Source organism: Agelaius phoeniceus, chromosome 8 (genome assembly GCF_051311805.1).
Source record: "Agelaius phoeniceus isolate bAgePho1 chromosome 8, bAgePho1.hap1, whole genome shotgun sequence".
NCBI classification, from domain to species: Eukaryota; Metazoa; Chordata; class Aves; order Passeriformes; family Icteridae; genus Agelaius; species Agelaius phoeniceus.
Genome location: NC_135272.1, coordinates 37,406,014 through 37,431,858, shown reverse-complemented (window position 1 = coordinate 37,431,858; position 25,845 = coordinate 37,406,014). Strand labels below are relative to the sequence as shown.

Below are 25,845 nucleotides of genomic sequence, written 5' to 3'. Positions count from 1 at the left end.
AGCAGCAGCAGCTCCCACCTTGGCCCTGCTCACCTCTGCAAACGCATTTTTGGGGAATTAATGCTGTGTCTCAGCCCCCCAGAACAGTCACCAGTGGGGCACACCTGGGACAACCCCACCTGAGCCCGGGGCAATAATCAGGGTTTTGTTTGTGGCTTTTCATAATGTGGCCGGGAGGGACCTCAAAGCCACCCAGTGCTCCCCTGTCATGGCAGGGACACCTCCCACTGTCCCAGGCTGCTCCAGCCCCAGGGTCCAGCCTGGCCTTGGGCACTGCCAGGGATCCAAGGCAGCCCCAGCTGCTCTGGGCACTTGTTGCCCACCCTGACAGGGAGGAATTCCTGCCCAGTGTCCCATCCAATCATGAATGCATTCCTGCCCTGCAGCACCTGGATAACATTCTGAGATTCCCGGGGCCCCTTGTGGAACTCGCCCAAGTCCTTGAGGTGCCAAAACAGAGCTGGCAGCGGTGGGATTCGAACCCACGCCCCCGCAGGGACTGGAGCCTTAATCCAGCGCCTTAGACCGCTCGGCCACGCTACCCTGGCAAGGCCCTTCTAGGGAATAGGATTGGAGCCGGGATCCGCCCCTGGGCACAGCCCCTTGCCATCCCGGCCCTTCCCAGCTGCCCTCTCCCTCTGCACTCCCAAAGCTGCCTCTCCTTCCAGCGTGGGATTGCTGCCCTTCCCTTCCCTTCCCAAAACCTTCCCAAAACCTTCCCTTCCCAAAACCTTCCCTTCCCTTCCCAAAACCTTCCCAAAACCTTCCCTTCCCAAAACCTTCCCTTCCCTTCCCAAAACCTTCCCTTCCCTTCCCAAAACCTTCCCTTCCCTTCCCTTCCCTTCCCGGAACTTCCCTTCCCTTCCCTTCCCGGGTTAAGCCCTCGCTCCCAGCTCCCCCCACACTCACCCCTGCATCTCTTTTCTCAAAGGCTGAGGACAGCCCCTCCATCCGTCGGGAACAGGACCAGAATCCAATTTTCCTGTTGGATTTGTGCCCTCCCCGCCGTGCCGTGTCCCAGCCGTGCAGAGGGACCAGGGGCTGAGGTGACAGTGGTGCCAGTGCCAGCACTGCTGCTCAGTGACTGCGTGGCCCACAGATCCCACAGTGCCACTTTGGGATCAGGGAAGGTGCCAAACCCTGCAGGAAACCTCCTGCCAAGTGCCGGGAGCCAGACCCAGGGAAGTTCTGGAGTCACGTAAATATTTTTGTTCCCCGGTTAAACACAGCCACTCTCTCCTTCCTCAGCACGGCGATAAAAGCACATTTCAATAAACAGGCCTTCAAAGGGATGTTTGCACTTGGCTCCTCTTCCAGCCTTTTTCATTCACTGGAACAGCTCCTGGCTGTAGGAACTGCAGGTGACGCCCCAGCTCCCTCTGGAAACTCAGCACCTTCTCCCAAATCCTCCCATTCCCAGACACGTTCTGATTTAAACCACAAAAATAACCAGTGATAAAAAAAGGAGATGTTGTCTGTAATTCCTTGCTCCATGGGTTTTTTGATCCACGTTGCCCCAGTCCTAGGAGTCCCTAGACCCAAATCCTGGGATGGATTCCTGTCACCCTGATTTTTGAAGTTTTTCTAAGCCTTCTGATGTTTATATTCTTGTAACAAACTTTCTCCCACACTTTCTGTAAATAATTTATTGTTTTGCATTCTTTCATAGAAGAAAGCTGATGGGCTGTGGGTTTGTCCAGTGTCATTGGAGAGGTGGCACTGTCACCCTCCAATCCACTGTCACTTTTGGAAATCTATAAATGTTGGAGTCAGGAAATCAACTTCCCTTTTTACCCTGAGAACAGCAGTGTGTGCACTTTGTGTTATTTCGTGTCCTATAGTGACAGATCCCTGCAGAGATGATGAAACTCCAGGAGCAAATGGTTATTTGAGGATAATAATCGGGTTTTCATTAAGGGGACACTCACAAACTGCTGCAGATTTCTTTCTTTCAGTCGATTTATTTCCAGCCAGCAGCTGCCAAATCATTCCCAAATAAATTCCAGCCCCACTGAAGTTTCACAGCTCCATTTGGGAACCCGTGGATCTGGGGACCCTGATCTGCCCCAGGAGAGCTGGGCAAGTGCTGGATTTGAGGCATTTTGCACCTCATTGTGTGGCAGGCGTTGGGAAACCTTCCCAACAAACATCCTGCAGCGCTGGGGAGGTTTGGAATTAAACCCCAAACCACTTTAATAAATCCAATGGGATTATTTCAATTAAAAGGAAGTGATTTCAACAGCCCTTATTTTCTTATTAGGGCATTTAAGCAGCCCCTATTAAAAGATTAGAAGATATTGAGCCTTTGTAGGGCTCTCAAAAACACTGTTTGGAATATCCCTGGTTAAAATTATTGCTGTTTAAATACTTCTGCCTAAAAAATACATTATTAAAATTGGACATCCCTGTCCAAATTTGGGACAGCAGCTTTGAGAAGGCCTGAGACCTCCTTAGGCAACACCCATGGCCATAGAAAACCCGCCTGAGTTTGTAGGAAATGTTTTTATTCCCCTGAACCAGAAGAAAAACCCCTTCAACATTCCCTGATCTGCTCATTCTTGTGTTCTCCAGCAGCCCAGCCCAGGGCCAGGAGCTGCCAAGAGCAAATAATTCCCATTTCCATAGATGAGGAGATGAATCATTCCTGGTATTTTTAGCAGGTCATTAAGGGCTGGCAGGGATATTTGCAAACTGACTTGTGAGGGTTTGCGTTGGTGAGAGCACAACCTCAGAGGGAAAACATCAACTGGGAGTCAGAACAGAGGGAGTGGGAGGACTGGGAAGTGCATCTCCAAGCCTGAAAATGACAGGGAGGGATGGCATAAATGGGGTTTGTGGGAGCCTGGGCCCCACTCCACTGACACATGGGGTAGGGATTTGTCCCAGCCCATGGATAAGGTGGGAATCCCAGCCCATGGATATTCACATGCCCTGGGGAGGGATGCTGCAGGCACTGGGACAGCTGGGGCCCGTGGCCTTGGAGGGAAAGGGATTTTCCTGCTGGTCTGGAAGCAGGGGAGCTCCTCGGGAGTTCAGAGGAGCGCCAGGGCACTCAGAGGAGTCATGGAATGGGCTGGGAGGGACCTGAAACCCCACCCAGAGCCATCCTGCCATGGCAGGGACACCTCCCACTGCCCCAGGTGCTCCAGCCTGGCCTTGGGCACTGCCAGGGATCCAGGGGCAGCACCAGCTGCTCTGGGCACCTGTGCCAGGGCCTGCCCACCCGCAGAGCCAGAATTCCTTCCCAAAGTCCCATCTCAATCTCTCCTCTTTAGTTCAAAACCATTCCCTCATGTCCCATCACCATCTGCCCGTGCAGAATTCACTCTCCTGGCACAGGGGAAGAGCTGCTCACCCCTCAGTGGAGCAGAGCTTCCCAAAATGGGCATCCAATAAAGACACTCTACACATTAATATTCATATTTAACAGCTCCTTCTCCTTGTCTGTGCTGTTGGGGTATGATGAGCACCACTCAGGGGAAATCCAGGGAATAAATAAATGCAGCTGGAAGGATCCCAGGGAGCCTCTGGCAGCGGGAGGGCAGCTCACACATCCCGAGAGCCCAGGCTGACAGGGCTGCACGTTCCTTCCCAAACGTGCAGGGACCAACTGCCTGAGAACAGGAGACCAAGGAGGGCTGTGACAGGGCCACCATCCCTCAGCTGGCCTGCATTGTCCTGCAAAACCCAATGAATCCAAGGCATCAGCTGCCTGACATCTCTCAGGGGTGGAGCTGTCATCCTCTGCAGTGCAGGGATGTGCGGGGGCACCACCTCCCCTGGGACAGCCCATCCATCTCAGCAGGGTCCAGAGGCCAGGGATCCTGGGGATCCTCTCTGCACAAAGTCCCTCACATTTGGGAAGACTTCTGTACTTCTCCTCATTTGTGATGCAGTGGTGGAGCTGCTCCTGCTGTTGCTGTCCTGAGCCATCATTAGGCAGCACAGCCCATCCATCATCATTGTCCATCATCATTGCCCATCATTATCCATCATTGTCCATCATTATCCATCATTGTCCATCATTATCCATCATTGTCCATCATCATCATCCATCATTGTCCATCATCCACTGTCCATCATCCATCATTGTCCATCATCATTATCCATCATCCACTGTCCATCATCCATCATTGTCCATCATCATTGTCCATCATCCATCATTGTCCATCGCTGTCCATCATCATCCGTCATCCCTCAGCAGCCAGAGCCACCTGCTCCTGCAGAGCCAGGATGAGTGCAATGGCAGCAAGGGGAGGTGTCTCTGCCTGGGCCAGGGGTCACCAGTGTCACCCCCAGGGCCACCCTGGCAGCAGGAAGGTGGCCCTGGACCTGGAGTCTCTTCAGGAGCCGTTTTTGCTGGAGGAAAAACCCATCAGGAAAACAGGAACAGGCACAGGCTGCACCCAGGGAGTCTCACCTTGGAAGGAAACTCTGGATCACAGGAGACAGGAAAGCCCTTTCTGGCTGCCCGTGCTGAGCTTTCAGCAGCTCCAAGGTACAGCTGGGAAAGGACTCCCACGCCCAGGGCTCGGCTCTGGCAGCGGCCCTGGAAGGGTAAATCCGGCTCCAGCTTCATCAGCTCCCTCGGCACTCGTCAAATTAAGGGCTCTGCTTGGAGCCTCAAAGGCAGAGAGGCTCTGCAGCAGCCAGGGGAGGGAGCTCAGGGAGTTGCAGGAGATGGAGCCCATGTCTTCTCTGAAGGGAAATCTGGTGTCAGAGAGGAACGAGGTGATGGAACACGATCAGGGAGCCTGAATCCCCCAGAGGGCAGAGCTGGTGCCTCGGGATCTGCCGCTGAACAGAATCCCCAGGGCCTTCATTGCCAGGAAACAGAGCTCACTCCTCACCAAGGAATCCAACAGCTCCATCCACCCACAGAGAATCAGGGGATGGTGGGATCAGCTCTGGCCCTCCCCACGTCCCCTCGGAGCCCAGTGCTTCTGTTTGGATTTTTCTTTGAGGAATCGATTGAATGTGGAGTCAATTGAGTGGAACCTTTGCTGGAAATGCAGGCATTTGTTTCTTGGAGTCTCAGGGGAGCTTCCATTAATTATCCTGGGGCCCATGGCCAAGCTGGAAAGGAATTTGTTTCCAAGGGAAAAGGAGCAAGTCACAGACAGATGCAGGGTGGGTTTCAGACACAACAGAAGAAAGGAACTTAAATCAGGGTTTAGGATCAGAAGTGATCAGAGTTTGCCAGCCAGAATGGCTCTGGACATTTTAGGCTCCAGGCAAGCTGGGACAAGGAGAGGCTGTTCCTGCAGGATGGCAGTGCCTGGCCTGGGCTCAATCCTGCCCTGCTCATGATCCTCCCACCCCCAAACACACCATGGCTCCTCCTGCCAGGTGTCCTGGAGCTCCCCGCCAGCTCAGCACAGAGCCTGGGGCAGCAAAACTCCTTTTCCAGATCCCTTTTTTCTCCTGAGCAATGCTGAGGTGGAACTGAGCCCCACAAGTGCCCCATGGTCCTTCACCTTCTGCTTTGCTCCATCAGGGGCTGGAGGTGCAAGGAGGGATCTGGTGGTGCTGCACTCCTGCCAGAGAGTGCCTGGAGCTCCTGGGAAGAGCTTCCAGGGAATCCATGCTGGATGCAGGCAGCAGTTCTGGGAATGCAGAGCCGTGGCTGCTGCCAAAGGCTCAGCTCCAGCTGAAGCTCCTGGGAATTGCTGCCTGTGCCTCAGGTGAGATTTGGTGTTAGGAACCAAAAGGAGCCCAAAACAAACCTTTGGAAAAGGCAACAGCATGGATGAAAACCTGGAAAAGCAGGAGAGCAGTACAGTTCTCCAGGTTCAGACATTTCTGAGAGAAAGGCAGGGAGCAGAGGCCGGGGGAGCTGTGGCTGCCCCTGGATCCCTGGGAATGCCCAAGGCCAGGCTGGACAGGGCTTGGAGCACCCTGGGACAGAGGGAGGTGTCCCTGCCCATGGCAGGGGTGGCACTGGGGGGGATTTAAGGTCCCTTGTTACTCCTGTCACCTCAGGGAAGGAGGGGAAGGACAAGGGCAGCTCTCCCCCACCACAGGCAGCACAGAGCCCAGCCCCCGAGGGAAACAAACCCTGAACCCAAGGCGAGCACAGCACATCCCAAAAGCAACCACAGAAACCCAAGGTCAACGAGCCAAGTATCTGGAAAGAAGCAGGAGCAGCTCCACGGGGCCTCCTGGGCACTTCCCTCTGCAGACAAGTGTTTGCTGTGCAATCGCCAACGGCGGCGTCCAGAAAATCTGAACCCAAACTTCCCATTTCCTGATCCAAGATGCTGCAGAAATGAGCTGGGAGCTGGCTGCTTGGATGACATCCCTCCCCAAAAGCAGCACGTGGGCTTGACATGGAGCCTGGGAACAGAGCACACGGCCCATGGCTGGAAGGGCTCTGTTTCTGCTCTTCCCTGTGAGCCCAAGCGAGAGAATTCCTTTTACGTTCATCTGTCCTCATGGAAGCCTGGAAGAGGAGAAGAGATAAATGATTATAAATGATTAACATCATCTAAATAGAATTCCTTCATTCTGAGAGCCTTTGTGACACACTCCCTTGGGAAATACTCCCAGCTGAAATGGAATTCTGCTCCGTTCCTCACACATCTCCCATGGCTCTTGTCAAACACACGAGGCATTAAAAGTCAGCAGTAACAATGCCAATAATGGTGCCCTGGTGAGAACCCAACTGGCAGCTTGGAAATGCAGGCAGACAGGGAAATACTGGAAAAACCCACCCTAAGGGGTAAACTTTCCTTCCCAAAGCCTGCAGCTGCTCTGGATAAAGATCCATCAGGGTGCGATGTGTGTGAAAAATGGGGTTTGCAAGAGAAGAAAAATGGATTTTCAGTGGTGTTTAAAGAGTTTGAAATGATGGCTGAAAACGTGGGGGGAATTTCGATTGCTGCCCTGCCCCAGCATTCCAGGAGGCAGCTGGTGGAACACTGTGGGACACAGGGGGGGATTGCTGGGTGCTTGTGCAGGGCCAGCAGCCTCACTGGATGATCCCTGGGCGTCCCTCCAGCCCTGGATATTCCATGATTCTGTCAGGCTGCCAGGGTGGGAGCCACGGCTCCAACTCCATTTCCCAACATCCTTTAGAAAGACAGGAGAGAATCAATATTTTCCTACTGATTAGCTGATAAAAGGGGGATGATAAAAGGGAGGAATAAAAATTGCATTTGTCAGTCAGCTACTGCACACAGCAGCAGATAAAATGATTAGCGAGCACTCGTGGGGCTCAGGCTCATTCCAGTGATTCATGGGGATGTTGAGAAGCTGTGCTGGGACTGAAGGGCATCTGGAGTTTGTGCCTTGGAGTCCACTCAATCCATGAATACGTGGGATGGGAGCTGTGACTCCCAGCCCTGCTCGGCCCTGCAGCAGCAGCAGCTGCACCCCAGTTGCTGTGTCCATGGCCAGTGGCACAGAGAGGAGCAGTGCCCAAGCCCCCAGAGTGGCCCTGGATTGGGAATTGTGAGCTCAGCACTCCTGGATGCCCAGTTCCTCTCCTGGTCACACAGAGTGCAGTGACAGAACTTTCCTGTAAATGAAAGACGGAGTTTCTAAGAACTCTTCTGACTAATGTGGCTCAGTCTTGGCTGGAGGACACAAACCCTTCATCAAACACAGTGAGAAATGCCAGAGAATGCTCAAATCCAGGGAATGTGAGGCTGGGAGGGAGCAGGCTGACCCCAGCACTCAGAATGCTGGGGCTGGGAGCCAGGCCCTGCCTCGGGCTTAGCTGGGCTGGATTCAAGGCTTAGTGCTGGTCCTTTGTTTCCCAAGGACAAGGGAATCCTCAGCCAACACGAGGGACTGGGGCCTCAGCATGGAAACCGAATTGCCCTGGAAGTGCAGTGAATCTGAATCCAATCTGCAACACCAAATCCAAGGAAAAACACATCCTCTGGGTTTCAGAAAGATGGAATAAGGGAAATACAACCCAGACCTGCGATCAGCCCAGAGCAGGGGCACAGGGTGGTTCCAGAGCTGTCATGAAGCAGCAGATACTGAAACAGCCCAGAGGATTCTCGCCTACTCAGAGGGACGGAATCATGGAATATCCTGAGCTGGATCCCACAGGGATCATCCAGTCCAAGGCCTGGCCCTGCACACACACCCCAATGCTGCCACCCTGTGCCTGAGCATTGTCCAAGCAGTTCCTGAGCTCTGGCAGGTCTGGGAAGGTGGCATAAACTCTGCCCAATCAGTGGATCAGGAGCTCACTGCACTCTCCCACAAGCTCCCTTCAAGGAGACCAGGTCCTGGCAGGTCCAAGCTCAGAGGCAGCCTCAGGCTGATATCCCACGGGTCAAGAAAATCATGGAGCAACTCATTGAGGATTTCCCTGCTGGCAGAGGCATCTGCCCTTGCCCCACGTGAATGGGACGAGGGAATCCAGGGCAGCAGGAGGCTGAGGAAGCACAGCAGCTTCTCATTCCATGGCAGATGTTCCTGGGACACAAAGCAGACCCCGCTGCTCCCCACAGACCAGGCAGCAGCTCCAGGGCACAGCAGGGGCTGGGCTGCCTGGAAAATCACCTGGATCTGAGGGACTTCCCATGGAGGGGCTCCAGGAGCTGACCTGGTGTAACCAGGGGCCCACCCTCTGCAGGGACAAGGGAAAAGGGGCAGTGGCTGCACACGGACACTGGGCAGGCTTGGATGGGACCCTGGGCAGGAATTGCTCCTGGCAGGGCAGGCAGGCCCTGGAATAGAATTCCCAGAGCAGCTGGGGCTGCCCCTGGAGCCCTGGCAGTGCCCAAGGCCAGGCTGGACACTGGGGCTGGAGCACCTGGGACAGCGGGAGGTGTCCCTGCCATGGCAGGGCTGGCACTGGGTGGGCTCTGAGGTCCCTTCCAAGCCAAGCCAGTCTGGGATGCTGTGGGATGAGGAGGGCTGGGTGGGAACACCTTCACTTGGGTTTAGTCAGGATTTAATCCCTCTGTGCAATGAAGGTTATTCTGGGTGTGGCCAGTACAGAATTGTCCTGCCTCAGCTCCAGCCTCCCCTCAGCTCCATTCCCCTCCTGCCTTCCCACAGGAAAATCCCAACAGCTCCAGGGTCACTCCATCCCCTGATTTTGAACACAAGGAGCACGTGCACAGGGGAATATAAGCAAGGAAAGGAAAAGCAGGTTTTAATTAAAAGAATTCCAATCGTTCCCACAGCACATGATTTTTTCAAATGATAAAGATTCCGCTTTAGAGAGTTATGATTTGCCAGGTGTTGGATTTCACTTCATCTCCAATGTTGCATCAAGATAAGGAAAAGCATCAAGAGAAGGAAAAGCTTTTAAGCAAATCTCCAACCTAATCAAAATAGATCTGAGCTCCATCAAGTTGTTGAGCTGAGCTGGTGGGTGAGAAGAGAATGAGAGCAGTAAGAAGAAGCAGCCCCTGTGCCCCAAACCCTGCAGGAGCAGGGGGAGCACTGAGCTCTGCTGGGAGAACTGGGATCACATTCCTGGGGTGCCCACGGCTGCTCCCACACAGCTCCTGGCTCCAGGGAGAGCCCAGGCTGTGCCCAGCACAGCCAGGGAGAGCAGCCCAACAGCAGCAGGGAGAGTCCCAGGAACCCAGGCTGGAATTCCCAAAGGCAAAGCAAGAGTGGTTTGGTTTTCCGTGTCCTCGTCCACAGCCATGTCCAGTTCCAAGGTCCTTTTTGACCCTCAAGGTTTATGCAAACTGCAGGAAGGAAAGGGAGGGGTCAGTGTGCTCTGCCCCTCTATCAACCACACATTTTTATCTCCTTTTCATAAATTAGAGTCGCATTTCAGCCTTTGATTCTCCTGAATCCATGGGGAACTGTGCCTGGGACACCCCAGCTGCTCCTGACTCCATGGGGAACTGTGCCTGAGCAGGGCTGCAAACAGGGAATCTTTCCCTCCCCAGCCCAGGGTCCATCTGGGAGGAGCTGAGGGCTCAGCCCCTGGCAAAGGCTGCGTGGGGATGATTTTTGGAGGGGAACTCCCCACTCACCGCAGCCTCCAGGGCCTGGTCCAGGTCTGCCAGCAAATCCTCCTCATCCTCCAGCCCCACCGAGAGGCGGATCAAGGTGTCAGTGATTCCCAGAGCTTCCCTTTCCTTCTCAGGCACTGAGGCGTGGGTCATGGTGGCCCTGAAAGGGCAAAAAGACAAAAACCATTTTATCCCAAGAATTTGGGATTTGTATTGGTAAAACCAGCCCAGCTGGTTCCCTGCCAGCACCCCTGAAGTGGCAGCAGGATCCGACACCTCCTCTGTGCCACCCGTGTGACCCCACAGATGCAAAGAGCTCCTGGCAGCAGTTCCTGGAAATGGTGGGAATGCTGACAACACAGGGAATTGCATCTCCAGCTCGTATTTGCAGGACACAAATGAGTGACAAGAAGTGGATACCTAAAAATCTGGACAAAGGAGAAAATCCTACTCCTCTTCCTTCCAGAGCTGTTCTTTTATTCTACAGAAGCTCTGTAGGCTCTGCACATGGGGAATGTGCAACCTCCAGCACAAAATCTCCTGGTTTCATTTTTGGTTTCTCAGATCCCTTCTCAAACTGCCCCAAAGAACTCTGGAGTGTTTATTCTCTCCAGCCTCAGAGGACACAGGCAAGAAGGGATTTCCCCATGTGCTGTCACTGGCACCAGTTCCTTTCAGCTGCTGGAGGGGTTCAACATTTGCTGTGAAATCAGTAAGTGAAATGATTTAACATTTAAATACAGTCATTAATTTCCATGGGCCTTTTCAAAAAGCAAGCTGGCTTTGAGTGAAATAATGCAATTCCATGAAGATGCTGTTTTGAGCAGTTTAAAAGGCCCCAGGAGGCCCTGCCAGGGACCAGAGGCAGCTGGGTGCACACAGTGACCGTGCCCCTTGTGTGAGCAGGGAGCAGGGCATTCCTCCATCCAAGCTGCTCCTCATCCCAACACTCTGCAGCTCCTGGGATTGCCTTCATGGACACCAACTGTGCCTCAGCCCTCCAGGCGAAGTTCCTCTATCTCTGCCCTCCCACAGGATTCCCTCCCTCTGCAATCTCCCCTGGCTTTGTGCTGCACAACAGTCCCTGAGTTCAGCTAAAGACAAAACAGCAAAACAGCTTGGAGGGCTGGGAAATTGTGGGAATTTAGTGGTGCTCTGCAGCTTTGGGAGGCTCTGAGGATGGGAGGATGAACTTACGGATGCTCCACCAGGCTCTCGAAGCCACCCACGCTAAAGCCCAGAGTGAACACCTGTGGGAGAAAGGGAAGGAGGTTATGGATTCATGGACAGAGACCTCACAGAATCAGGGAATTTCCTGAGTTGGAGGTGCCCACAGGGATCACTGATCCAGCCCCTGGCCCTGCACAGACTCCCCAACAATCCCACCCTGAGCATCCCTGGCACAGCTGCCCAAACCCTCCTGGAGCTCCAGCAGCCTCAGGGCTGGGACCTCTTCAGGGACATTGAGGAAAATGGAAAGTTTAGGGACTTTTCTTCCCCTCAAGTTTTTCTATAACTTCCATATGATAAGTTGTATTAGCTGTAATTAGGGAACAAAGTGCACATCTTGCAGGGAAGAGCTAAGATTGAAAACAGACTCATCCTGCCCCTGGATCCCAGGGAGTGTCCTTGGTTGGACCCAGCCAAGCATTCCCAGAGCCAGGGCCTCCCTCAGTGCCTTTCCCCCTGAGGGCTCTTTGCAATATTCCAGCAGAGCTGCACCAGCCCCAGCTCCCAGCCCTGCAGGAAGCCCTTTGCCAGCAGCAGCTCCTGGGCTGAGCTGGACACGCCTCACCCTGGGAGCAAACACACAAACACTCCCAGGGGGATGAGGGGTCCCTTTGTTCCCTCTCATTAACCCTATGGACAAATTATCCCTGATTTATAGTGGGATTTATGGGACACACCCAAAGGATTGGCAAGAAAAGCCACCCCACCCTCCCCTCAGCAGGGCAGATTCAGCTCCCTCTGAGGGTGACTTAATTGTCTTTACCTTCAGGTTCCTGCAAAAGGCAAAGGCATTTTCTTTTTCCCCTTTGATGTAGAAGCTGACTATCCCAGAACAGCCTGTGCACTGCTTCTTCACCACCTCATACTCAGGGTGGGAACACAGCCCTGGAATGGAGAGAGTTGGGAGAATTCCCAGAGAATTCCAGTGCAGAGCTGGGGCAGCTCAGCCTCACCCAGCCCCAGCCACGGGGCACCACAGCTCCCAAATCCCTGCCCTGGGATGCTCCCCAGTCCCTGCCCACCCACCTGGGTAAAGGACCTTCTTCACCCTGGGATGGCGTTGCAGGAACTGCGCCACAGCCAGGCCGTTGTGGAAGTGCAGCTTCATCCGGATGTGCAGAGTCTTGAGCCCCCGGTTGCAGAGGAAGCAGTCAAAGGGGGAGGGGACAGCTCCCAGGTCTGTGGGAATGGGAGCAGAATTCCACAGAATCCCACAGCAACACTGGTGTTCTGCATTCAGCAAAGCCAAACACAGCCTCACCTCCAGCATTCCCCACCTTGGCACAAGTGGGAGACACTCACGGCAATCTCTGGTCCTCATCTCCCACACTGGGCAGCCAATTAATTAATGAGCCCAATTAACAGGCTCAGGCCTCAAGGATTACATTTATTGGGCACAGTGCACCCTCAGTGCAGAGGGCACAGCCCTGGACAGGAATTTATTCCTGGCAATGAAGAGGCCGGAAAATTGCTGGAATGATCCGAGGTAAGAAAATTCTGCATTGGGCACACCCTGAAGGGTGAGGGAGTTTCAAACCCCCCCAGCTGCAGGTGGCACCTCAGGGGTTTCAGGATGGGCCCCAGTGCTCTCCTGAAGTGCTCAGGAAGTGGAGATCAATGGCTCTCATTTTATGGGACTATTTTATTGAGCTTTCCCAGCTCTGTTAATTTACATTCCAGGCAGATTTCCCACTTGTGTGCATGCCCACCCTCCCCAGCAGGAGCTCTGGATGTGAACAGGATTCCTGTCAGGAATCCCCTGTCTGAACTTACACTTCTGGAGGAATTTCAGCCTCTCATAGAGATCATCCCTGTTGACAGAGACCAGGCCCATGAGGACATCACTGTGCCCTGCAAATGACAGGGGACAAGAATGGGATCAGCCACTCCAGGGTCCTGCCACAAGCCCCAAGTGTAAATAAAACCCCTGGGACACCTCCCACCACCCCAGGCTGCTCCAACCCCAGTGTCCAACCTGGCCTTGGGCACTGCCAGGGATCCAGGGGCCTCCCCACCCTCCCAGACAGGAATTCCTTCCCAATCTCCCTCCATCCCTGCCCTAAGGATGTCCTGAACTCTCACACTCACCATTCACGTATTTGGTTGCAGAAGTCATACTAATATCAGCCCCCAGGGACAAGGGACGCTGAAAGGAAAGGAAAATGACATCATAATTCAAGTTTGGGTTCATTCCCAGCCATTCCAAAGGGCTCTGAGCTCACACAGGATAAACAAGGGGAGAAACAAACACAAAAACCTGAGGATGACAATAGAACATGTGCTAAAGGCAGCAGTACAGGCAGGCACTCTGAATTCAAGGGAAGCACAAGAAAATGGGATTTAAAAGCACTGCTCCAACTCCCACAGGCTCCAGGGAGAGAAGAGATTGAGCACATCCAACACACAGTGCACAGCTGGGAAAAAATAGTTCTGCAGCTCAGCTGAGGCAGGGACACACCATGGCATGGACCCCAGAAAGGGCATTTCCATGGGAAATGAAGGACTCCAGCTGCAGAGCAAAAGAATTGCTGTGCTTTCCAGCTGTTGAGATCCTGCCCTGGAGGAGCTGAGAACATCAGCAAAGGAGGCTCCTTTGGCAGCTCTCTCTCCCCTCAGCTCCCAGCTCTGTGCCCAGGAGCCTCCCGAGGTGAGACAAACCAGGAGGTGGATGGGCAAGAGGTGCTGAGCAGTGCCAGATTTTTAATCAATCACTAATTAAGGTACTTTGCACATGGTATCAACACATTCTAAAGAGTGAGGGGCATCACTGTTAAAACTTAACAAAGCAGGCAGATTCCAGCCCATAGTGAGAGCAACAATGCTTGGAGGTTCATTAAGTTTTATAAATGCTTCATATTCTGAAGCATTTATAAAACTTAAATCTCTTCACTTCATGTCTTCCAGTTATCAGTACAGCAAAGTTCTGGCAGTTGTTATGAAGAAAGTTATAAACTTCTGAGTCATATATTCAGCAAAATAGTGAAGAAAAAGGTAAAGTGGATGTCTCCAAAAAAGACTGAACAAAGTTTACTCGGTTTTAGTTTTTCTTCCACTACCTTCTGGTTTTTACATTTGTGGCTCAGAACCGCATCTGCAGAAGAATTGATGTAAAAAGGCCAAAGTGAGGGAACACTTTGTAACTGTTCTGGTTTCCATCAGGAAGAACAGAATTCCATCATTCCTGGAGGACAGACACCCCCTGCCCCCTTCACTGCAGCACCTGGGCTGGGGCTGAACCAGAGCAGGTGATTTTACAAGGCAGAGACCAAAACGGCAGTTCCTTGGTGGTGCTTTCCTTCCCACAAGGGATCTCCAGCCCCACTGGGACAGGTGACAGTCCTGTCCTTTTCCCACACACCTGGAAATATGGAGACATGAAGCTGTTGTCCACGGCCAGCAGCACCCCCCGGTGCCTGTGCACGGTATCTGCGCAGGCTTTGATGTCGATCACCTTCAGCGTGGGGTTCGTGGGGGTCTCGATCCAAACCAGCTGCACAAACCCAACAAAACCCCAGGTCAGAGGGTTCCCAGTGCTGGGCTGAGTCCCAGGGGCTCTGGGTGCTCAGTGCTGGCAGCTCCCCGTGCGTTTGTGCACTGGGGACGGGCAGTGGCCCTGCCAGAGCCAGGGGAGGCTCCGGCGGCTTCCTCCAAGCTCAGGGAGCTTCCCCTGCAGCTGGGCCTGTGCCATCCCAGGGCATCCCAGCTGGAGAAGGCCTCACCCAGGCAGGCCAGAGCCTCTCCCAGCACAGTTCCCTTCCCCTGGAGCAGGGGATCCCCAGCAGTGCCACGGAGCCCCCCCGGCTCCGCGTTCCCTCTGCTCTTGCTCACCTTTGTGCTGTTCCCTCCTCTCTCTCCAGGGCTCTCTGCCCTTCTGGGGATGCTTTCCATGAGGGAGCACAGGGGGATAGGGTGGATCCAGCTGTGCCCCAAGCTGCCCCCCTCAGCTCAACACACCCCCAACCCAACAGGAGCAAGGGTAAAACAATTGAACGTCCCTTCAAAATCCATTTCCCTCTCCCCTACCCTGGTCGTGGGATTTTCTTTAATTGTACGTTCCAGCAGACTTAGGTTTCTGCAGTCAATATAAACCACTTTCAAATTATAATCGTCTCTTATTTTGTTGAATAATTCTATCGTGCCTAAAAAAACCCCAAAAACAAAACAAAACAAAAAGAAAAATCACAAAATGAAACAACTTCCTTAACTTTCATTCCCTGCTCTCCAGCCTCCTGCATCATGCAGGGACAGGCAGGAGGGCACAGCTTTATGCTGCACACCATCAATGGCACATTTATACTTTCTTTATTTACAAAGTTTAAAGATTGTTGCAGATTGAGTGATCATGAAACAGTAATAATTTGAATATGGGATCAGAGTGATTTGGGAAGTACCTGAAATCAATGTGGGGTTTATGATCAGGAAATTAAACAGAGAAGAATCAAGGGGAACACTCCAGCTACTGTTTCCCATCCCTCCAATAAAAATGATTCCTTCCTGTCTTTGAAGCCTTTCCCTGGGAAGATTAAAAGAATCCAACAGGTGATCAATGGATGTGCAGCACTCACTACCAGGAAACACGGCCTGGATTAAAAATTCATTGATTGGGACCTTTTGCCAAGCTGATCCCCAGGGACTCAGTTTTCCATCTGAGCAGGAAGGGATGGAACATGGAGGTGGATTCTGTGAGCTGAAGGGAACATCTGAGCCATGTTTGGGTGGTTCTTTGGTGAGAAACCCTTTCTTTCTAACAAACCAAACCAGAGGAGGAGCAATGAAATTCAGCCCTGCAGAAACCAGCCCAGGCTGAGGCTTCAAGGAGCAGGGGAAAGTTCCCAGGACCTGGAGTGAGCTCACCCTGCTCAGAGAAGGACTCTGGCAGAGCTGGCTGCACTCTGCCACTGGGGAGTTGTGAGGAAGGGGGGATTGATAAAAACAGGCTTCAAAGAACAGTGAGGTCCTACAGGGGAAATTCAGAGTTCCTGAGAGCCACAGACAGGTTTGGTCCCTTGCACAAAGAAGGCTGAAGCCACAGGGTGCTGTACTCACCTCCATAGACATCATCCATGCAGATAATTGAGTCCCCTGTCTTCAGCAGGTGACAGATGTTCAGAATTGCTGCCATGCCAGAGGAATAAGCCAAGCCTGGAGGAGAAAGGATCATCAGTGTTTGATGTGACACAACAAGTCAGACTTGCCTTGGCCTTCCTCCCTTGGCCTCTGAAAAGAACCTGTTCTGTCACTGCCTCACTGGGAACGTGGAGCCAGAGAAAGCAGGGGATGGATGTGGACAGCACGGAACCAGCACGGACACTGGCACAGACTGGGACACACTGGGAATGGACTGGGGCCAGGGGCTGCCTGCTCCCACTGCTCCAGTGCTGCTGCACAAGGATGGATCCAGCTCAGCCCAGGCATCAGCCACAGTGAGGAAGCAGGAGACAATCCCAGGGATGGAGCTGGACTTTGCTGAACCAGAAGTTTTGGGCTCTTCCCCACCTTGGAGCTGCTCCTGCCCACAGCCAACAGCCAGAGCCGTGGTGATGGAATCATGGAATGGTTTGGGATGGAGGGAGCCCAAAGCCCACCCAGTGCCACCCCCTGTCCCAGGCTGCTCCAAGCCCTGTCCAACCCATGAGGTGCTCACTGTATTTGGCTCCATCGAGGGCGGCCACAACCTTTTCCAGGCAATCCCGATTAGGGTTCCCAAACCGGGTGTACTCATAACCCTAGTGTGGGAATAAGAAACAAACATCAGAGAGGGCGCTGGGAAAGTCTGGGATAAAAGCAGTTCTAGGTTCCTTAAAGAGCCCTGGCTGAGGGCATCCAGCTCCACCCAGAACAGCAGGAGGCTGTCCTGGCACAACACCCAGCTGGGCATCGCTGCCAGAGAAAGGGCCTGGGGTGCACTGGGGCAAGAAGCCACATTCTCCTGCTTCTCCCCAGACATCCATCCGTGGCCACTGTGGGAGAAAGGGCTTGGGCTGCACAGTCCAACCACCCTCAGAATGCCAGGCTGGCTTAGGCTGGAAGGGACCGCAGCGGCTCCTCCGGTCCCACCGCCGCTCAGCAGGGCCATCCCGGAGCACAGGCGCGGGACCGCGGGCAGGCGGCTCTGCAATGGCCCCGTGAGGAGACTCCACCGCCGCCCCGGGCGAGAGCCCCGCTCCCGGCCCAGCGAGATGCTCGCGTTTGCCCAGGAGCTGCCACGTGGGGAAAGATCCGCGCCGGGAGCTCCCTGCCCTGCCCAGGACCTGCCGCCTCCCGTTCCCCGCAGCGAGGCTCGGTGGCCCTGTGCTAACCGCACTCACCTTGTTCTTATTGGGTTCCTCCTGCTTGAAGGTGGTGGAGAGCGTGATGGGCGGCACGACAGCCCAAGAGCTCCACTGCTCGGGCTCCTGCCCGTAGTGGATGGCATCGGTGGCGAAGTGAGGGAAAGACGGCAGGTAGCCGCAGCGCTTGCAACAGCTCATCATAGTCGCAGCTCTGAGGGAGCGGCCGTCAGCGCGGCTGGTTTTATGGACCCCGCGGGCTCGGCGGGGCGCGGCTTTCGCGCCTCCTCATTGGCTGCGAAGCCGGCGGGGCGGGGCGGGGCCCGCCCTGCACAGGCAGCGCCCGCCCGCTGGGGGGCGCCGCGCGCTGCGCGCTGAGGGGCCGCTCCCGGGAGCCTTCCCGGGATCCAGGGGCGCCTTTCCCGGGAGGAACCGGGAATAATCCGGCAGCACGGGAATGACCCACAGGGGAGCAGCGTGCTGACTGCCCGGCAGCGCTGCCTGCAGTACCTCAGCACTGGGAATAACCCCAGCGCGGCACGGGCTGGGGCGACCTGCTGGAGCAGCTCTGGGGGAAGGATCTGGGGGTGCTGAGGGACAACGAGCTGTGCCTGGCCAGCCGTGTCCACTTGGATCCTGAGGGACAACGAGCTGTGCCCGGCCAGTGGTGTCCAGAGGGATCCTGAGGGACAACGAGCTGTGCCCGGCCAGCGGTGTCCAGAGGGATCCTGAGGGACAACGAGCTGTGCCCGGCCAGCGGTGTCCAGGGGGATCCTGAGGGACAACGAGCTGTGCCCGGCCAGCGGTGCCCAGTGGGATCCTGAGGGACAACGAGCTGTGCCTGGCCAGCGGTGCCCAGTGGGATCCTGAGGGACAACGAGCTGTGCCCGGCCAGCGGTGTCCAGGGGGATCCTGAGGGACAACGAGCTGTGCCCGGCCAGCGGTGTCCAGGGGGATCCTGAGGGACAACGAGCTGTGCCCGGCCAGCGGTGCCCAGTGGGATCCTGAGGGACAACGAGCTGTGCCCGGCCAGCGGTGCCCAGTGGGATCCTGAGGGACAACGAGCTGTGCCTGGCCAGCGGTGTCCACTTGGGTCCTGAGGGACAACGAGCTGTGCCTGGCCAGCGGTGTCCAGGAGGATCCTGGGGTGCCACAGCAGAGCATTCCCAGCGGGTCAGGGGGGATCCTGCCCCTGTGCCCAGCCCTGGAGGCACCTCTGGGTGCTGTGTCCAGCTCTGGCTCCTCAGCATAGCAGGGACAGGAGCTCCTGGAGCTAAGCAAGGGCCTGGAGCATCTTGGTGCCCAGGAAAGGCTGAGGGAGCTGGGGCTGCTCAGCCTGGAGAGGAGCCCCAGCTGAGAGGGGCCTCAGCCCTGGGTGTCCCTGTGTGCAGGGAGGGGCCGAGCAGTGCCAAGGCTCTGCTCTGGTGCCCAGCAATGGCACCAGAGGACTTGGACTCGATGGTCTGGGAGGGTTCTCCCAACCTCAAGGATCCTGAGAGGAGTAGGAATTACCTGTGGCACCAAAATGGGTCCTTAGTGGTCATCCAAACACGTGGAGATGGAAAATAGTGCAGTATTTCTCATTTTTTGATATATAAAAGAATGGAGACAATAAATCTGTGAGGATTTTAGCAGACACATTTATGGATAAATACACTGCTAAAATATCACCTCTGTACCAGGTCATGTTTTATAGGTTATAGCAACCCCTTGTTACCTGAGTGAGGGTCTGGGTGTGCCATGTGGTCAAGAGTGTGGACCTCAGGGAATGAAAAACACAGCAACAGCTTTGCACGGTAGAAATTAATATTTCCGGTGTTTGCTTCTGCAACGTGAGATGCAGAAACTGAATGTTATGTGCAGAGTACACAAAATTGCCTTTTTGTGGTTGGTGTGGTCAGGTTGGTTCAGTACACAGAAATCTGTGATGTTGCAACACATTTAAATGTGTTTTCTGCTGGTGGGAAATGAGACATCCAGAGATCTGTGTGGGGACATGGAAAGGGACAAAAATACACTTTTAATTATTATTGTCAATGTACAACTTGCATCTCGCTGCTCAGACAAAATCAGCTGAGTTCAAGCACTTTATCTTACTCAAGAAAATATCTCCCAGAGCAATGTGAGCAGCAGAGCCCCCTGAGCCCGGGCCAGGCGGGTGTGAGGAGGGTGAGGTGTGACAGAATGGGCTCAGGGCTGTGCTCCAGCCCTGCTCCTGCTGTGGCAGGAGCTGCAGGGCCCCTCTGCTCCAGCTGAGCGGTCACTGCAGGGACAGGGGCTGCTGGCACCTGCCTTCAACCCCTCCAGAGCAGTTGGTGACAGCAAAGGCACCAGAGGGGACACCAGTGCCTCCCAGTGTGTCCCAGCCATGCAGCTGGGGCTGCCCCGTGCTGGGCTGAGCTGGGGCTGCTGCTCTGGGAGAAGGAGCAAACCCTCCCTGCACTGCCCTCCCAGCAGGATCCCACCCTGTATCCTGCCCCACAGAGACACGGGCTGCTTGTTTGGGAATGCAGCCCTCAGGCATGGCAGCACCCAAACAGGTCCTGCCCTGGCACAAAGCCCCGGCTGCGTCCCACTCTGGCTCACTGGGAGCCAGACTCTGTGTCCTGGATGGGGAACTGGAGAGACATCCAGGGCCTGGCAGGGAAGGACAGAGGGGAATGGCCTTCCACTGCCAGGGAGCAGCAAACACCACAATTTGCAATCAGCCATTCTTGGTATTTAAGACATCATTGGCCACTGAATGCAATCCTGGAGCAGGAGTTCCTGCTGAGAATACCCAATGTGGGTATTTAGCAATATTTCAGTGGTACAGGGCACTGCAGGGCAAAGGAAAGCTCATTGCTGCCCATCCTCCACATACCTGCCACAAATCCAGGACTCAGCACTTTTGAATTTAGGTCATTAGGAATTGAGGTAATTTTGGAATTAAGTTGTTGGAAATTTGAGACAAACTGAGAATATAGAGAGAAAGCAAGGCCTTGAGAGCATCTCAGCTGGAGAGTCTGTGGGAGGGAAGGAGAAGTGTGATAGGGAGGAGTCAGATTTGTTAGCAGATAATGGCAGGAATTACGGGAATCAGGTCATGAATTAATTAAGGGGGTCATTTCTTTCCCAGTAGTTAAGGAATATTACCTGGTAGTTAAAGGAATTAAGAAACCCTCTCTGGCACAGGAAGGTGTCTGAGGGATGGAACAGATTATCAGGTGTGAGGGCTAATTGTGCCAAGGACTGGAGCTGGGATCGGGGCATGGTCTGTGAGGAGGGGAACACAACGTGGTGGCAATCCTGGGGAGCTGCGGGCTGGCAGTGCCAGCCCAGAGTAGCCACCTGGCCAGAGTGGTCACTGCAGGGACAGGGGCTGCTGGCACCGGGCTTCAACCTCTCCAGAGCAGTGCAGCAACTCCATGCAGGCACCTCCTTGCTTGGCACAGGCACAGCTTCCACTTTAACAAGACCTGGTTTCAATATTTATAACACAACTGATGAAACTCAGGTGTGAATAATTATAATTCACCTGGAGAATTATCCTTGCCCTGTGACAGAGATAAATTTGCCTGCCTTGAACTGAACATGAAAAGCAGGATTTATCAACATGGTATTTGATGTGTTTGCAGTTCTGTGGGGACAGAGGCAGAAATCTCACGTGAAATACTGTGTTGCAGTTGAGTTTCACGTGTGCCAGGCTGGGCTCCTCCCTGCAGCACCTGGATAAGCTGATGGATCTAATCACGACAAATATCACCTTCAGGAGGGCAGTGCCAGGCTTGCTGCAGCCCGAGGAGCTTTGCTGCAGCTTCCTTTGCCCCTCGTGGCAGCAGGGCAGGGCCCCTGCAGGGATCTGCCGTGGGGAGGGGACACAAATTCCTGTTCCTGCTCCGGGGCTGGCTGTGCCCAGCTCAGGGCCAGGGGCACCCACAGCCTGTTCCTGCTCAGCCAGACTCTGGCTGGGAGGGCTCAGCTGGGCTGGGCTCAGGCTGGGACCTGGGGGTCCCTCTCTGGCAGCTGCTGAAGGGCTCGGGGTGTCCCTGGGCCAGGAGCTGCCTCTGCTCCTGGCAGGGCTTTGCTCTGCCTGCTGCCTTCTGCTCTGGGCTCTGCCATGGAACAGCCTGGCCCTGGGACACAAGTTTCCAGAATTCATCTTTTGCTGATCCTCTCCTTGCCAAACACTCGCCTCCCTTCAGACCTGAGTGCTGGCTGCTGGCTGGCAGCAGGGATATTGTCCTGGAGCCTTAGAGATGGCAAACGTGTGGGTTCCAGCTCCAGGAAATCCTTGGGAAAGCTTCAGAGGTGCTTGTCTGAGGAATTAAAGTCATCACCTGGAAAGGACAATATTTACAGTATCTCTCTGCTTCCATTTCACAGCCTCAGTGTAAATCCTGACTTCCACACAAATTTATTATTTACCTTTGTCACTGGAGACCTTGTCTGGAGTTATTTATCATATATATTGTGTGTGATTATATTTCAACTTCAAATTACCACTGGCAGACACGACCATGCCCTGGCATCTCTCTTTAAGAGAGGGACGCAGGGACACCTCCCTGTCCCAGGGTGCTCCAAGCCCCATCCAACCTGCCCTGGAACTCTTCTTGCTGATAGTTACAAGCCTGATGAGACACATTTATGGCATTCAAAAGCCTGGTGAGATAAATTTGCTTAATTCAGCCTGTGGCATGTGCAAGGAAATTGTTCATAACAGGAAGATTTTCTTCCCCCTCCAAGTGTTTCATAATTCTGATAGCATTAGCTCATGTACAGCCAAACTGCCAAATTTGTGCCCTCAGTGAACACCTGGCATCAAACCAGTGGCACATGTCAGGGTTTCTGCCACGCCTGACCAAAAGCTGATTGAGTTTTCTCCAGGGGTTTCTGCTGTTGGTCCCTGTGAAGCCAGGCTGGGGTTTTTCAGGACAGGGCTGACTGTGCAACAAGAGGCAAGAATCTGCTTTGCCATGAGGACTCTGCACCATCCCAGGCTGCAGTAACTGCCTTGGGATTTTGGTGTTTGGGTTCCATGGGGAATGGAAGGACTGGGACAAGATGATCCTTAAGGTCCCAAGCCTTCATTCTGGGATCTGGGTGAAGTTCTCTCTTCACAAGTTCATAACAGCAATGTTAATTACTTTAACCAGGCAGTCTGGAAAAGAGCAGAGGGTTTCCAGCCAGTTTTGTGTCTGTGTGCAGCAGCAGGGCTGGGCAGGGGCTGCTCCACTTTGGGATTCATTTCTGTGGGGTCCCGTCCTGGACATGGGGCTGGGGTGTGGGGAGGGATTTGGGCTGAGCCTCAGCCCTTCTCTGCAGTGTTTGGCCTTGAGGCAAGAGCATCAATCAATGATTATCCCAGGGGAAGCTCCCCAGGTAAAGCCTGCAGAAAGAGATGACCCTGACTGTTTCACTCTGGAGCAGCTCCCAGCCTCCTTCTCTCAGGTCATTTACAAACGTGACTCTGGATGTGTTTACATCCAAGCTCGTGCTGCCCAGGGATGTGACACGGTGTCCAACTCCTCTCCTGGAACAAGTGAGGAGACTGCAGGGGCAGGGCTGGCCAGTGCATTCACAGGGATCTCTGCAGTGCTCTGGGGAAGGGGACGGTCCCAGGGAGGTTCAGCTGGGATACTGGCAACATTTCCTCCCAGGAAGGGGGGTCAGACATTGGAACTGGAGGTTCAGGTGGGATACTGGCAACATTTCCTCACAGGAAGGGGGGTCAGACATTGGAACTGGAGGTTCAGGTGGGATACTGGCAACATTTCCTCACGGGAAGGGGGTCAGACATTGGAACTGGAGGTTCAGGTGGGATACTGGCAACATTTCCCCACGGGAAGGGGGGTCAGACATTGGAACAGAAGTCCCTGCCCTCAGGGGATTTAAAGCCCATGTGGATGTGGCACTTGGGGACACGGGGCACTGCTGGGAATGGCTGCACTCGATGGGCTCCGAGAGCTTTTCCCACCCAAACAATTCCTTATCCTCATTCTCCTGTGAGCAGCTTGATCCTGCTGCAGCCTCGAGTGTTTCCTTCCTTCCAATGACTTTCCTAGAGGACAAAGCTGGAATTCTCTCTGCTCTTACAGTTGGATTTCAAGTCTCCTGCTCTTTCCCTGCTGTAAGGAAATGACTCCACAGGGGCAGAAGTTGTGGATTGTTAGCCATGGACAGCCATGAAGCCAGCCAATCAACTGGGAGCATAGGCAGCTTTCAAAATGATTGAGAGCACCTCCAGGTCATGTCCCATCACCATCTGCCCGTGCAGAATTCACTCTCCTGGCACAGGGGAAGAGCTGCTCACCCCTCAGTGGAGCAGAGCTTCCCAAAATGGGCATCCAATAAAGACACTCTACACATTAAGATTCATATTTAACAGCTCCTTCTCCTTGTCTGTGCTGTTGGGGTATGATGAGCACCACTCAGGGGAAATCCAGGGAATAAATAAATGCAGCTGGAAGGATCCCAGGGAGCCTCTGGCAGCGGGAGGGCAGCTCACACATCCCGAGAGCCCAGGCTGACAGGGCTGCACGTTCCTTCCCAAACGTGCAGGGACCGACTGCCTGAGAACAGGAGACCAAGGAGGGCTGTGACAGGGCCACCATCCCTCAGCTGGCCTGCATTGTCCTGCAAAACCCAATGAATCCAAGGCATCAGCTGCCTGACATCTCTCAGGGGTGGAGCTGTCATCCTCTGCAGTGCAGGGATGTGTGGGGGCACCTCCTCCCCTGGGCAGCCCATCCATCTCAGCAGGGTCCAGAGGCCAGGGATCCTGGGGATCCTCTCTGCACAAAGTCCCTCACATTTGGGAAGACTTCTGTACTTCTCCTCATTTGTGATTCAGTGGTGGAGCTGCTCCTGCTGTTGCTGTCCTGAGCCATCATTAGGCAGCACAGCCCGTCCATCATCGTCCATCATCATTGTCCATCATCATTGTCCATCATCATTGTCCATCATCATTGTCCATCATCCATCATTGTCCATCATTATCCATCATTATCCATCATTGTCCATCATTATCCATCATTGTCCATCATCATTGTCCATCATTGTCCATCATCCATCATTGTCCATCATCCATCATTGTCCATCATTGTCCATCATTATCTATCATTGTCCATCATCATCATCCATCATTATCCATCATCCACTGTCCATCATCCATCATTGTCCATCATCCACTGCTCATCATCATCCATCATCATTGTCCATCATTATCCATCACCCACTGTCCATCATCCATCATTGTCCATCATCATTATCCATCATCCACTGTCCATCATCCATCATTGTCCATCATCATTGTCCATCATCCATCATTGTCCATCATCCACTGCTCATCATCATCCATCATCATTGTCCATGATTATCCATCATCCACTGTCCATCATCCATCATTGTCCATCGCTGTCCATCATCATCCATCATCCCTCAGCAGCCAGAGCCACCTGCTCCTGCAGAGCCAGAGTGCAATGTCAGCAAGGGGAGGTGTCTCTGCCTGGGCCAGGGGTCACCAGTGTCACCCCCAGGGCCACCCTGGCAGCAGGAAGGTGGCCCTGGACCTGGAGTCTCTTCAGGAGCCGTTTTTGCTGGAGGAAAAACCCATCAGGAAAACAGGAACAGGCACAGGCTGCACCCAGGGAGTCTCACCTTGGAGGGAAACTCTGGATCACAGGAGACAGGAAAGCCCTTTCTGGCTGCCCGTGCTGAGCTTTCAGCAGCTCCAAGGTACAGCTGGGAAAGGACTCCCACGCCCAGGGCTCGGCTCTGGCAGCGGCCCTGGAAGGGTAAATCCGGCTCCAGCTTCATCAGCTCCCTCGGCACTCGTCAAATTAAGGGCTCTGCTTGGAGCCTCAAAGGCAGAGAGGCTCTGCAGCAGCCAGGGGAGGGAGCTCAGGGAGTTGCAGGAGATGGAGCCCATGTCTTCTCTGAAGGGAAATCTGGTGTCAGAGAGGAACGAGGTGATGGAACACGATCAGGGAGCCTGAATCCCCCAGAGGGCAGAGCTGGTGCCTCGGGATCTGCCGCTGAACAGAATCCCCAGGGCCTTCATTGCCAGGAAACAGAGCTCACTCCTCACCAAGGAATCCAACAGCTCCATCCACCCACAGAGAATCAGGGGATGGTGGGATCAGCTCTGGCCCTCCCCACGTCCCCTCGGAGCCCAGTGCTTCTGTTTGGATTTTTCTTTGAGGAATGGATTGAATGTGGAGTCAATTGAGTGGAACCTTTGCTGGAAATGCAGGCATTTGTTTCTTGGAGTCTCAGGGGAGCTTCCATTAATTATCCTGGGGCCCATGGCCAAGCTGGAAAGGAATTTGTTTCCAAGGGAAAAGGAGCAAGTCACAGACAGATGCAGGGTGGGTTTCAGACACAACAGAAGAAAGGAACTTAAATCAGGGTTTAGGATCAGAAGTGAT

General features: G+C 54.0%; 1 protein-coding gene and 1 non-coding gene across 2 annotated transcripts; both read right to left on the bottom strand.

Moving 5' to 3' along the window:
- Positions 1 to 461: 461 nt before the first annotated feature.
- TRNAL-AAG (transfer RNA leucine (anticodon AAG)) lies at positions 462 to 543 on the bottom strand. The gene has a single exon. It is a non-coding gene; the product is annotated as a tRNA-Leu (tRNA).
- An 8,565-nt stretch (positions 544 to 9,108) lies between these two features.
- LOC129124083 (cystathionine gamma-lyase-like) lies at positions 9,109 to 17,641 on the bottom strand. The gene is made up of 12 exons (XM_054638807.2): positions 17,477 to 17,641; positions 16,813 to 16,894; positions 16,215 to 16,310; positions 15,192 to 15,307; positions 14,527 to 14,658; positions 13,257 to 13,314; positions 12,942 to 13,019; positions 12,195 to 12,347; positions 11,932 to 12,053; positions 11,136 to 11,188; positions 9,960 to 10,098; positions 9,109 to 9,665 (listed from the first exon to the last, which is right to left on the bottom strand). Exons 1-12 carry the CDS (start codon positions 17,639 to 17,641, stop codon positions 9,657 to 9,659), a joined length of 1,203 nt encoding a protein of 400 aa, XP_054494782.2. The 3' UTR covers positions 9,109 to 9,656.
- Positions 17,642 to 25,845: the final 8,204 nt, after the last annotated feature.

Excerpts from the sequence above, each read along its gene's own strand:
- LOC129124083 (XM_054638807.2), bottom strand. The coding sequence starts at position 17,641 with ATGATGAGCTGTTGCAAGCGCTGCGGCTACCTGCCGTCTTTCCCTCAC. Across the intron at positions 16,311-16,812 it reads CCTCGATGGAGCCAAATACA|GCTTGGCTTATTCCTCTGGC; the intron begins GTGAGCACCTCA and ends TTTCTCCTCCAG. Across the intron at positions 10,099-11,135 it reads GAGAGCCTGGTGGAGCATCC|GGCCACCATGACCCACGCCT; the intron begins GTAAGTTCATCC and ends TTGCCCTTTCAG.